The sequence below is a fragment of the Somniosus microcephalus genome, chromosome 3 (genome assembly GCF_052327205.1).
Source record: "Somniosus microcephalus isolate GS21.2 chromosome 3, FLI_Smic_1.0, whole genome shotgun sequence".
NCBI lineage: Eukaryota > Metazoa > Chordata > Chondrichthyes > Squaliformes > Somniosidae > Somniosus > Somniosus microcephalus.
Window position 1 is genome coordinate 274,190,400 of NC_140989.1, and position 12,978 is coordinate 274,203,377.

The 12,978-nt window shown below is 44.7% G+C and overlaps 1 protein-coding gene across 1 annotated transcript in view; it reads left to right on the top strand.

Moving 5' to 3' along the window:
• LOC147121965 (podocin-like) overlaps window positions 1–10,695 on the top strand; it is a 37,305-nt gene extending 26,610 nt beyond the window's left edge. Inside the window, exons 7-8 of the mRNA XM_085978105.1 lie at window positions 449–527; window positions 10,107–10,695. Of these exons, the coding sequence (XP_085834231.1) occupies window positions 449–527; window positions 10,107–10,388 (361 nt within the window). The 3' untranslated portion in view covers window positions 10,389–10,695. The remainder of the gene's footprint in view (window positions 1–448; window positions 528–10,106) is intronic.
• Window positions 10,696–12,978: the final 2,283 nt, after the last annotated feature.

The following is a 12,978-nucleotide window of genomic DNA, read 5'->3' on the forward strand; positions in this document are numbered from 1 at the left end:
ATTATGCTGCTTATCTGACCCATGCTTTCCTGTGAATCCCAGAGCTATAATTTGTGATGATAAGCAAGGGGCAGTGGCTTACATCTGCACTGTTTGTAAAGTTAGCTTTCGTTGTGAAAAGTTCAATATAATGACTGACCCTGAGAAGAATGGCCACTTGAGCTCATTTGGTTGAGTTGGGCAACTGTCTTCAGCCAGGTTACTAGATGATGCAATGTGAAAGACATTCCATTATGGCAGGGAGAGGGGCCAGGAAAAATGACATCAACTGAATGTTCAAACTTTGGTAGTGCTTCATCTGAAGGTAGGATAGTTTTAGTGCGTGATTGTAATTACCGGTATTCACTGTGCCAATTGTTACAACTGAGGTTGATATTGGAGTGAAATTGCAGGCCTGGATTTAGTGAAGCATAACATCCAGTTAATGGTTATCTACCTCTGGTCACAGTAAAGATGTCCGCATGCCAGCAGAACTTCAGCACTCATTAGCGGTGGAAGCAGAGGCACATAGACAGGCCAAAGCCAAGGTAAGGAAATGCTGAATTTTCCACAAAAGATCGTGGGCTAAAAATTCGGTATTGCCGCGCCAGGTCTTTAGTGCCCGAAATTTTGCGCTCGCCCGGATTCCCGTAGCGCCCGCCTGAAATTCAGTTGCGCCGCCCCAAGACGGAGGCGGGCGCTATTGCAGGGTTTGGCCACCTCGTTTGGGACGATGCAAGTCAGTTTCAGGCGTCCAGTTGCCGCTGCGGCACCCGATGCGGTGCGGCAGGCTGGGGTACTGCAGGCCTCCTCCTTCTCTTAAGGAGGAGCTGCCTGCAGCCGTGAGATCGCCGCTGGATTCCCCCGGCAAATGAGCCCGGCACCACGGAGAAGTGCCAGGCTCGCGGGGGTCAGAGACCAATGCCGCGGGGGGATGGTGCAGGAGTCCGGGGAGGGAGCTGCGGCCAGGCAGCCGCCGGGAAAGCGGCCGGCCGCCCCTCCACCTTTATGCGCCGGCCTCTCGGAGCTGCAAGGCACCGTTTTACAAACGCTGTTTGCGGCCGCTTCGGCGAGGCGGCCGCAACTGAATTTGGCCATCGCCACGGAATAGCATTGGAACCGGGGCGCTGCGCACACCGATGACATCATCGGTGCCGGCGCAGCGCTACCGGCTAACGCCGATGTTAGGGACCAACTGAATTTCGGGCGCTAAAAAACTTCCGGCGCAAACCACTCTATAGCCAATAAGTGGGCGCAAACGCGACTGAATTTCTAGGCCCATGAACCATTAAAGTCAATTTATCAGTTGTTTCTAATTCATAAACAGAGAGAAACCATTTTAAACTAGGAGGCATTACCTAAAGAGAGCGAGAGAGAGGATAAAGAATAGTCATGGAACTCCATCCCCATTGCAGATAAATGTCTATGGGGTGAGGTTACTTGTCCCTGTTTCTATTTCCAAATAGCATGGAGCATCCAAAGACAGATCCTATGACAGCATGGCAAGCACTTACTTTACATAATTCGGAAGAATGATAGGATGTGAGCCACGATAGATTTAAACCCAGGACCTACTAGGGCTCTACTGGCTGGGATACCCAGCTCTACCGAATTGTCACATCATTTGGAATATAACACCAGCTTGTTACATAAAACATTCAATGGCTATTCATTCATAGAATCATACAGCACAAAAGGAGGCCAATCAACCCATCATGCCTGTGCCAGCACTGTGGTAGAACTACTTAATTAATCCCACTCCCCTGCTCTTTCCCCATAGATCTGTATTTTTTTTCCCTTCAAGTATTTATCCAATTCTCTTTTAAATGTTACTATTGAATCTGTTTCCATCACCCTTTCATGCAGTGCACTCCAGATCACAACAACTCGTTGCGTAAAAAAAAGTTTCCTCATGTCGCCTCTGGTTAGTCAAACATGATTTGCCTTTAACAAATCCATGCTGACTTTCATTTATTAGCTCATACTTTTCCAAATGAAAATTAATTTTGTCCCGGATTATTGTCTCTAAAAGTTTCCCCACCACTAACTGGCTGGCCTGTAGTTGCCGGGTTTATCTCTTTCCCCATTTTTGAACAGATATGTAACATTTGCAATCCTCCAGTCCTCTGGCACCACCATCATATCCAAGGAGCATTGGAAGATTGTGGCCAGTGGCTCTGCAGTTTCCACCCTCACTTCCCTCAGTAACCAAGGATGCATCCCATCCGAACAGGGTGACCTTTCTACTTTGAGGACTGCCAACATTTTAAGTTTTTATTTATTCGTACAAAGGGGGCACGAGCCAATTTTCCTTCCTTAGTACCTCAGCCATGCCCTCTACCTCCACAAGAAGGTCTCTTTTTTGGACTCTAATCAGCCCCAGCCTTTCTTTGACTGCCTTTTTACCATTTATGTGTTTATAAAAAGACGTTTGGGTTCCCTTTTATGTTAGCCACTAAACTATTCTCATATTCCCTCTTTGCACCTCTTATTCCCTTTTTTAGATCTCCTCTGTACTTTCTATATTCAGCTTGGTTCTCTACAGTATTGTGAACCTTAAAATTGCCAAAGGCCTCTTTTTTCCTGCCTCATTTTAACTTCTATGGGCTAGAAATTCGTGTGGTTTGCACCACACGTTAGCACCACAAGGTGGCGCTAAAACGTCATTGACAGCTGTAACGACAGTTGAAGCCGGTTCCAGCGCCGCACATCATTGCTGGTAGCGCTGCTGGTAAACTCGATCACCAGGGAGCTCACCATCGTGGAGATCGTGACATCAGTGTGTGTGCAACGCTCGCTGGACGCCCAGTCTCCAACATTGGATTTAGCCACTTACCTTAATGGCAGTACAGAACAACAACAGGGAGAACTGGCATCTATCAGCAGGAAGCAGGCTGCAGCAGTGATATTTAAAGGCACCATCCCCAATTAGCTGTACCAGACAGTGTTTTGCAGTTTCAGTGCCTGTTTGCTACTTCCTGCAACTGAAACAGCTTTCTTTAGTTATTTCACATTTTTCTAGTGACAGGGAGTGTTGATTCAAGTGCAGAAGTCACTCATTATTTGTTAAAGGCTTCTGCTCACAACAATTCCTCACAGTCATGGGGGCTGCAGGATCGCAGGATTACTTCAGGAGGTCGACAAGGTAGAGGAGGATGAGGAGAAAGAGGACGAGGACAAGAATGAAGAGGACGAGAATGAAGAGGATGAGGAGAAGGATGAGGAGGAGGAGGAACACGAGGGAGGGTGGAGGCAGCAAGACAATTGGCCTTCTGGATGGGCAGTCTGTGACCGGCTCATCAGAGTCCGATTCACATGAATGAAATCCCAGATCCCCATCCTACAATCACTGTCTCATGGCTTATCACAGCGTCCACCTGGGCAAAAAGGTGAAATGAGAGAGACCAAAAATATTCCAAACACACTTAATAAATTTATCTATAAACCTATCACTCATATGACATGAATTCTAATAACTAATGACCCTTGTGTTTGCCATAGTTGAATAGTTGTCATTGTGTGCAGAGTGAGATGTGGGTGTGTGTGTTGCTAGGTAGAGATTGTTTGTGGGTGAGTGTTGGGGGTGTGGTGCATTGAGCAGTGTGTGAAGCTCGTGGTACAGATGGTAGTATGTAGCATTTGTTGAAGACTTCACTCACCCTGACCACCCGTGTGAGGCCGTTAAACTTCTTCCTGCACTGGGTGTGGGTCCAGGGGACCACAGTGCTGCCCATGACGTGGTGTGCCACCTCCCTCCACATAGTCCAACAGACTTGTGGCAAGGGCCTCCTGCCAGTTGGCAGGTACCGGACTGCCTGCCTTCTCTCCACTGCTAAAACCAATGCCTCCAAAGCTTCCACAGCAAACCACCAGGCTCTCGCCCTGGGGCGGCGAACTGCCATCAGGATTTGTAAATAAGTGCTCCTTCTCATTGTCCTTCTTCTTCTTCTTATGGTTGTTGAGGCAGCTCCACACTCAACAATGCTGGGAATGAGGTGCTGCAGCATCAATGAACCTCCCCTTTATGTAGTAAAAAAAAGCCGGTGGCAATCATTACTTGAGTTTAGACTACACCCGATATTGGTCCAGCTTTTCAGTGTAACGCCAATGAGCTTGGGTTTTTAGACGAGAATCATGACTGCAATCATTTTAATGAGTGAGAACGAATTTTGCGTGCAGTCTAGACGATTTTCAGCTGGTGCTACTTAACCATTTTTAGTCTAAACACTGCCCATTTCTTGGCTATAATGAATTTTTAGCCCTATATCTTTATTCATCCAGGGAGCTCTAACTTTGTATGCCCTTCCTTTCTCCCCTCATAAGAATGTGTCTCCTCTGTACCCAAACCATTTCCTCTTTTAAGGCCTCCCATTGTTCTGTTTTACCTACCAGTTTTGATTCTAATCCACCTGCACCAGATCCCTTTTCAACTCACTGAAGTTAGCCCTCCTCCAGTTAAGTATTTTTACACCTGATTGTACCTTGTCCTTTTCCATAACTATTCTAAACCTGATGATATGATGATGACTGTTCCCAAAATGTTCTCCCACTGAATCATTTAAGTGTATTTTGTGAATTTTAGTGTGTTAAGAAGTCAATTATTTGAAGTAAGTTTAATTTTTTAAGGGTTTTTTAAACTCTTGGGCAGTTTAAACAGGAAGTAGAATCCGGGTATAAAAGGGGAGGGGCTAGTGCGGTGCACGGAGTGCTTTGTGCATTGAGTGCTGTTGGAGTTTTGCTAAGTGGGAGAGTTTGGATAAGTGGGAGGTGAGGGTGTGTTTTTTGCTCTGTTTTGTTCCCCACTCCCAGGCTTAGACATCACTGCGGAGGCGGAGCAGCGAGACGAGTCAACCAAACAGGCTCCACAGACAGTATTCAAGGAGGAGGTTGGTGATCAGCTGGTTGGTTGGTTTTCTTCCTTCTCTTCTCTTTCATACCTTTAAGTTGGTAAGTCCTATTGAATAGTGGTGTGATATTATCATATATATCCAGGCAGGGTCTTCATAGCTAATAATAAGAAATTAAATTAATTATATAGAATGGAGCAGGTGATGTGTTACTGTTGCGAGATGTGGGAGCCGTTGAACCCCATTGAGGCTAACGGTGATTACATCTGCGACAAGTGTTTGCTGCTAGAGGAACTCAAGTTCCATGTTATGGAGCTTGAAACCGAGCTTCGGACACTGCGACACATCAGGGAGGGGGAGAAGTTCCTGGACTCTGTGTTTCAGGAGATGGTCACACCTATGAAGTTAATTACTGCAGATGTAGTCCGTGGTCAGGGACAGGACGGTGTGACTACGAGTGAGGAAGGTACAGGGATCCAGGATGTAGTGTTGAAGGAGACGCAGCCCTTGTTCTTGTCCAGCAGGATCGAGGTTCTTACTCCCTGTGAGGGCGGGAGCGGGGACTGCAGGGAGGATGAGCAACCTGGCCACAGCACCGTGGTACAGGGGGCCATTCAAGTGGAGGGAGTAAAAAGAAATGTTGTAGTGGTAGGGGATAGTATCATTAGGGGGATAGATAGGGTTCTCTGCAGTCAAGAGCGGGAGTCCCGAAGGCTGTGTTGCCTGCCTGGTGCCAGGGTTAAGGACATCTCTTCTGGGCTGGAAAGAAACTTGCAGTGGGAGGGGGAGGATCCAGTTGTCGTGGTCCATGTTGGTACAAACGACGTAGATAGGACAAGGAAGACGGTTCTGTTAAAGGAGTATGAGCAGCTAGGGGTCAAATTAAAAAACAGAACCTCAAGGGTAATAATCTCTGGGTTATTACCTGAGCCACGAGCGAATTTGGCTAGGATAAATAAAATTAAAGAGTTAAATGCGTGGCTCAAAGACTGGTGTGGGAGAAATGGGTTTTGCTTCTTGGGACACTGGCACCAGTACTGGGACAGGAGGGAGCTGTTCTGTTGGGACGGACTCCACTTGGCCAGTGCTGGGACTAGAGTCCTGGCGAATCATATAACTAGGGCTGTAGAGAGGGCTTTAAACTAATTAGTGGGGGGGAGGTTTCTAGAGAGCAAATCATAGAAATGACAACAGAGAAGGTCATAGACTTAGGTAGCAGTGGGGGAATTAAAAAACAGAATGTGTCAGGAAGGGACAGAAGGTATGGAGTAAAAGGTAAAGTACTAAAAAGGGAAAAAACAGGAACTAAGTGTTACAAAACATATTTGAAAGTTCTTTATCTGAATGCACGTAGCATTCGTAACAAAATGAATGAGTTAACGACACAAATAATGACATATGGGTATGATCTTGTGGCCATTACAGAAACATGGCTGCAGGGTGACCATGACTGGGAATTAAACATACCAGGTTATTTAACAATCAGGAAGGACAGGCAGGAAGGGAGAGGAGGTGGGGTGGCTATGTTAATAAAGGAAGGAATCACTATAATACAGAGAAATGATATTGGGTCAAAGGAGCAGGATAGTGAAACAGTTTGGGTGGAGGTAAGGAATAATAAGGGGAAAAAAACACTAGTGGGTGTAGTCTATAGGCCTCCGAACAGTTGCAACTCTGTTGGACGGAGTATTAATCAGGAAATAGTTGAGGCTTGTAATAAGGGAACAGCTATAATTATGGGGGATTTTAATTATCATATTAACTGGACAAATCAAATTGGGCAGAGCAGCCTTGAGGAAGAGTTCATTGAGTGTATTAGGGATGGGTTTCTTGAGCAGTATGTAACTGAACCGACCAGGGGGCAAGCAACCTTAGATTTGGTCCTGTGTAATGAGACAGGATTAATTAAAAATGTCCTAGTAAAGGATCCCCTTGGAATGAGTGACCATAACATGGTTGAGTTCCATATTCAATTAGAGGGTGAGAAGGTTGGATCTCAAACAAGCGTGCTGAGCTTGAATAAAGGAGACTATGAAGGTATGAGAGCGGAATTAATTAGAGTGGACTGGGAAAATAGATTAAAGGGTAAGACGGTACATGACCAGTGGTGTACATTTAAGGAGTTATTTTACAACTTCCAAGAAAAATATATTCCACTGAGGAAAAAAGGGTGTAAAAGAAAAGATAGCCATCCGTGGCTAAGTAAAGTAATTAAGGATAGTATCCGACTAAAAACAAGGGCATATAAGGTAGCCAAATCTAGTGGGAGGATGGAAGATTGGGAAGTCTTTAAAAGACAGCAAAAAATAACAAAAAGATTGATTAAGAAAGGGAAGATAGATTATGAAAGTAAATTAGCAAAAAATATAAAAACAGACAGTAAAAGTTTCTATAGTTATATAAAAAGAAAAAGGGTGGCTAAAGTAAATGTTGGTCCCTTAGAGGATGAGACCGGGAAATTAATGGTGGGAAACATGGAGATGGCAAAAACACTGAACAATTATTTTGTATCAGTCTTTACAGTAGAGGACACTAAGAATATCCCAACACTGGACAAACAGGGGGCTCTAGGGGGGGAGGAACTAAATACAATTAAAATCACTAAGGAAGTGGTACTTGGTAAAATAATGGGACTCAAGGCAGATAAATCCCCTGGACCTGATGGCTTGCATCCCAGGGTCTTGAGGGAAGTAGCGGTAGGGATTGTGGATGCATTGGTAATAATTTTCCAAAACTCACTGGACTCAGCAAAGGTCCCGGCAGATTGGAAAACTGTTAATGTAACACCATTATTTAAAAAGGGTAGTAGGCAGAAGGCTGGAAACTATAGACCTGTTAGCCTAACATCTGTGGTTGGTAAAATGTTAGAGTCCATTATTAAGGAGACAGTAACGGGACATTTGGATAAACATAATTTAATAGGGCAAACTCAGCATGGTTTCATGAAGGGGAAGTCATGTTTAACAAATTTGCTTGAGTTTTTTGAGGAAGTAACATACAGGGTGGATAAAGGGGAATCAGTGGACGTAGTGTATTTAGACCTCCAAAAGGCATTTGACAAGGTGCCACACAAAAGATTATTGCTCAAGATAAAAAATCACGGGATTGGGGGTAATATTCTGGCATGGGTGGAGGATTGGCTCTCTAACAGAAAGCAGAGAGTTGGGATAAATGGTTCGTTCTCAGATTGGCAACCAGTAACTAGTGGTGTTCCGCAGGGGTCAGTGCTGGGTCCCCAACTCTTTACAATCTACATTAACGATTTGGAGGAGGGGACCGAGTGTAACATATCAAAGTTTGCAGATGATACAAAGATGGGACGGAAAGTAGTGAGTGAGGAGGACATAAAAAACCTGCAAAGGGACATAGACAGGCTAAGTAAGTGGGCAGAGATTTGGCAGATGGAATACAATACTGGAAAGTGTGAGGTTATGCACTTTGGCAGGAAAAATCATAGAGCAAGTTATTATCTTAATGGCAAGAAACTGGAAAGTACTGTAGTACAAAGGGATCTGGGGGTCCTGGTGCACGAAACTCAAAAAGTTAGTATGCAGGTGCAGCAAGTGATCAAGAAGGCCAATGGAATGTTGGCTTTTATTGCTAGGGGGTTGGAATATAAAAACAGGGAGGTATTGCTGCAGTTGTACAAGGTATTGGTGAGGCCGCACCTGGAATACTGCATACAGTTTTGGTGTCCATACTTAAGAAAAGACATACTTGCTCTCGAGTCAGTACAAAGAAGGTTCACTCGGTTAATCCCGGGGATGAGGGGGTGGTCATATGAGGAGAGGTTGAGTAGATTGGGACTCTACTCATTGGAGTTCAGAAGAATGAGAGGCGATCTTATTGAAACATATAAGATTGTGAAGGGACTTGATCGGGTGGATGCGGTGAGGATGTTCCCAATGATGGGTGAAACTAGAACTAGGGGGCATAATCTTAAAATAAGGGGCTGCTCATTCAAAACTGAGATGAGGAGAAACTTCTTCACTCAGAGGGTGGTAGGTTTGTGGAATTTGCTGCCCCAGAAAGCTGTGGAAGCTACATCATTAAATAAATTTAAAACAGAAATAGATAGTTTCCTAGAAGTAAAGGGAATAAAGGGTTACGGGGAGCGGGCAGGAAATTGGACATGAGTCTGGGTTCGGAATGGTCATGGCCCTGTGGGTAGTGGAGCGGGCCCAGGGGCCGTGTAGCCTTGTTCTGCTCCTACTGTGTTCTAATTCTGTTAGATTTCAGGAGATGGTTTTATTCCTGTTCCTGGCTGGGGTGGAGATCGCCTTTACAGAAGGTAAGTACTGTAGAAAATATAGGGACAGAGTGATCTCCTGGAAGAATTTCGATCGCCTAGATGGGTCGGAGAGGAATTTCCCAGATTTTTTTCTCCCAAATTGGCCATTGGGTCTTTATCTGGTTTTTCGCCTCTCCCGGGAGATCACATGGGTTCGGGTGGATGCAGAGTGATAGAAGATTTGAGGTTAGGATCAGATCAGCCATGATCTTATTGAATGGTGGAGCAGGCTCGAGGGGCCGATTGGCCTACTCCTGCTCCTATTTCTTATGTTCTTATGTATGTTATGAAACATGCTCCACTTGCCACACTTCATTCCCCAGAACTAGGCCCAGTGCTGCTTTCTTCCTTGTTGAGCTGAAAACAGACTGATCAGGAAAGTTCTATTGTACACATTCAATACAGAATTGCATGTATATGTACGCACGCACAATGCCCTAGGGTTCCCATTGCCAGTGCGTACTTTGAAAATGATCCTCCAATGTAAGTGAGTAATTTGTTTGTTATGGGAGAATGGTAATATTACAGAGCTACACTGGATTCAAATGAGAACATTTCAAACCATTTATTATAGATGGGAATTGGGAAAAACTGGGTAGTCAGTGGGGACAATTATAACTGACTGGGGGGCTGTACAAACATTCTCTGTTCCTAAGCCACCTTAAGATAGTATAACACATGGTAACTGAGAAATGGCAACAAGTACCCCATTGCTCTTTATAATGCTTAAAGGGTTGCAGACTAATTTTCCCTTAAGACCCCTTGCAGCTGTATTAAAAGAAAAAATAATTATATAGACATTTCTTGTCTCTCTAGAAACAAAATATGTCTGTTGTATAAATCAGAGTTGGACTGAATTCTTTTTCCCTTACAGGTGGACCAATTTAATGAAGTATCCTTCATCCTAAGATCTAAGGAAAGCATGAGTTTCTGCAAACGGAATGATTTGTAGTGAGCCTAACTCTCAAACCCTTGTAAATGAATTGCAGGTGATTGCGGCTGAAGCTGAGAAGGAGGCCTCAGAAGCCCTGAAATCTGCAGCGGACATTCTGTCTGGATCTTCTGCTGCTGTCCAGCTGCGCTATCTCCACACACTGCACGCACTCTCTGCTGAGAAAACCTCTACCGTTATCTTACCTCTGCCTTTTGACCTCCTTAACATCATGTCAACTGTTAGCCAGAAATCTTTAGTGGCCACTGCTGCAGCTGAAGCACGGAAAACGGCAGAGCCTCAGCAGCAGGAAGCCAAGACTGACTCTCCAATGTTATAGTGATGGGAATGACTCAATTCTAGTTGACAAGAATTGTATACCATTTCTTTCTGCCAGATATGTAGATACTTTTGTCACCATACAGAGGTGCACAGCTAGCCATCAGTATTGTGGAAGAATCATCTGCAAATAAATTATGAGTCATGGCAACAAAATGCATGTATTAACATTTTATTGCAAATACTCTGCATGAAATGTTCAGTGTTTATGGAAGTTAAAAAAAAATCAGGGCTAGTACTTAGTGAAGTCAGGCAATAGAAAGCAATCAGTTTGCACCCGAAAAGGATGGAACATTAAGATGCAGATCCTTTACAACAGAATATTATCAAATCTCATCAATTAGAATGCCTGGCTCATTTGTATAAGTGCAAGTTTTTCTTGTTACCATCATAAATGCTATGTCTGCTACAATATATAAATGTCTACAGGGAGACTGGGGTAAGAGTAAACACTGGCCTGTATTTTCCAGTGCCTACGGATGCGTATGTGGTGCGTACACGCCCGTAAGGGCCCTGCAAGTTCCGGGTTTTCACGTGCTAAGCGCCTGCGCGAAAACCCGTAACTTGCGAACTGTCAAGAACCTTCTTGACAGATCATCTGCATCCCTGGGAAAAGGGCATCCGCGGGTGGAGAGTTGGGCTATTTGCCCAACTACTGCACAGCGAATGTCTGTGAAATTCTTATGCCTGGTAAATGCAGGCATAAGGCCTGCTTTTACCAGCGTAAGAGATTAAATGAATATAAAAATAATTTTTTTTCAATTATTTAAACATTAAAACACCTTAAAATAAGATTAGGTTATTTTTAGCCCCTTTAAAACATTTAGGGGAAAAATTCAGTGTCGCCCCTTTTGGGGCACTAATTTTAGCGCCCCGAAAAAATTAGTGCCCCTCCGCCTGAAATTCAGTTGTTGCGCCCCAAGCAGGAAGCACTCCACCTCCTGCTTGGGGCGCTACAACTGAATATCGTGGTGTAACGGCAACAGCGCCAGGCGCGTCGGCACGTAGCACTGCATCATTGCAGGCCTCCTTCCCCTGATTAAAGGGGAGGAGCCTAGCGCTGCACACACCGGGGCCCTGCTGGACCACCAGGGAGCGGGGTGCCGTGAAAACAGCCTGGCACTCAAGAGTGTCGGGCTGAGCGATCGCAGCCGGCACCTCAAAGAAAAAAGGGGAAGGGGTCAGGTGCTGGCAGTCGGTCAAAAAAAATGGCTGCCCGACACATGCCCTTTAAGTAGCGCCGCCGCGGCTGCAAAAATGCCACCCTGACCCTGTCGGACATATTGTCCGGCGATAGGTCAGGGGGCGCAACCTAAGTTTGTTGGATTTTGTGGGAGGCGATAGCAGCGCTGCGCCCGGGCGCTAGGGGATTTACACCCCATTAGCGCCTCCCGGGGGCGCTAACGAGAGGTGCAAATCAACCCAATTTTTCCCCCTAATTAAATTTATTTTTCAAAAAATTACATTTTTGTTTTAAATGTTTAATTAAATTATATTTTAATTAATTTTAAATATGTAAAAAAAAATATGTAAATATGTGTTTTATGTGATCCCCATTCATGCTTATCGTACGGAATCCCCATAAGCATGAATGGGGATCCCCTTCTTTCATCAGTTGGGCCGGCCCACGTGATCCATGGGGCGCTTGCGAACCGCCTGCACCCCTGGGATACGTGGGCTTCTACGCATGTCTATGCATAGTGGCCCAGGAGCGTGAGTCTCCATGGATCCAGGGCCATCAGGTAGGTTGTAGATTTTTTGCCATTCGGAGGAATCCGCCTGCGGGAAACCTCTGACCGCAAATTCAGGCACAATATTTTAAGAGCTGTGTTCCAAAATCAATAGTGACTAAAAATAAATCACAGATCCTCTACAAGCCAATAGCTGCAAGAGGTCACAAGGTCCTGTGTAGTCATATTACTATTAGACTTATATTTATCTATCTTGAATTCTTCCTGTATCTTTCTTCAATGCTCTCCTTCCCCCATGCTTAATGGCAACAATTCTTATCCACAACTCTTAATATTGAAAAGTTGTTTTTAAAGAGTGGTTATATCTCTGCTATCAATGCATAACAACATTTGTACTCATGCACTGTAGTCAAGTCTATATTTCCCCATCAAATTATATAGGAAACTCTCGTTTAAATGGCACCTAAATATCCGGAATTCTCTATTAACCGGCAAAATTCATACTCCGAAAACAACACCTCAATAACCGGAAATGTTGCCGAGTCAGAGTCTTCCACGGTGGCCGAGTTAGTCAGTGGGGGTAGTTCTCCAAACTGCCACTACTCGGCTTCTTGGCGCTGTTGGAAGTCCGAACACCTCAATAACAGGAGTCTGACTCTCCCGCGCTGCCGGTAGTCTCTTCCATTTGGCCAATTACTGTATACTGCACATTTCTTGATTTTTTTATTTTTGTTTGTTAAAAATAGCCTCGGTAGATAACCCTCTCTGTCATCCGAAATTTTTAATCAACCAGCATCATCCCTGTCCCGTCGGTGCCGGATACCAAAGAGTTTCCTGTAGAATGTACTGGTCTATCAGACTTAAAGATCATAAAACTGATTTGTTTTCCCCACTTACATT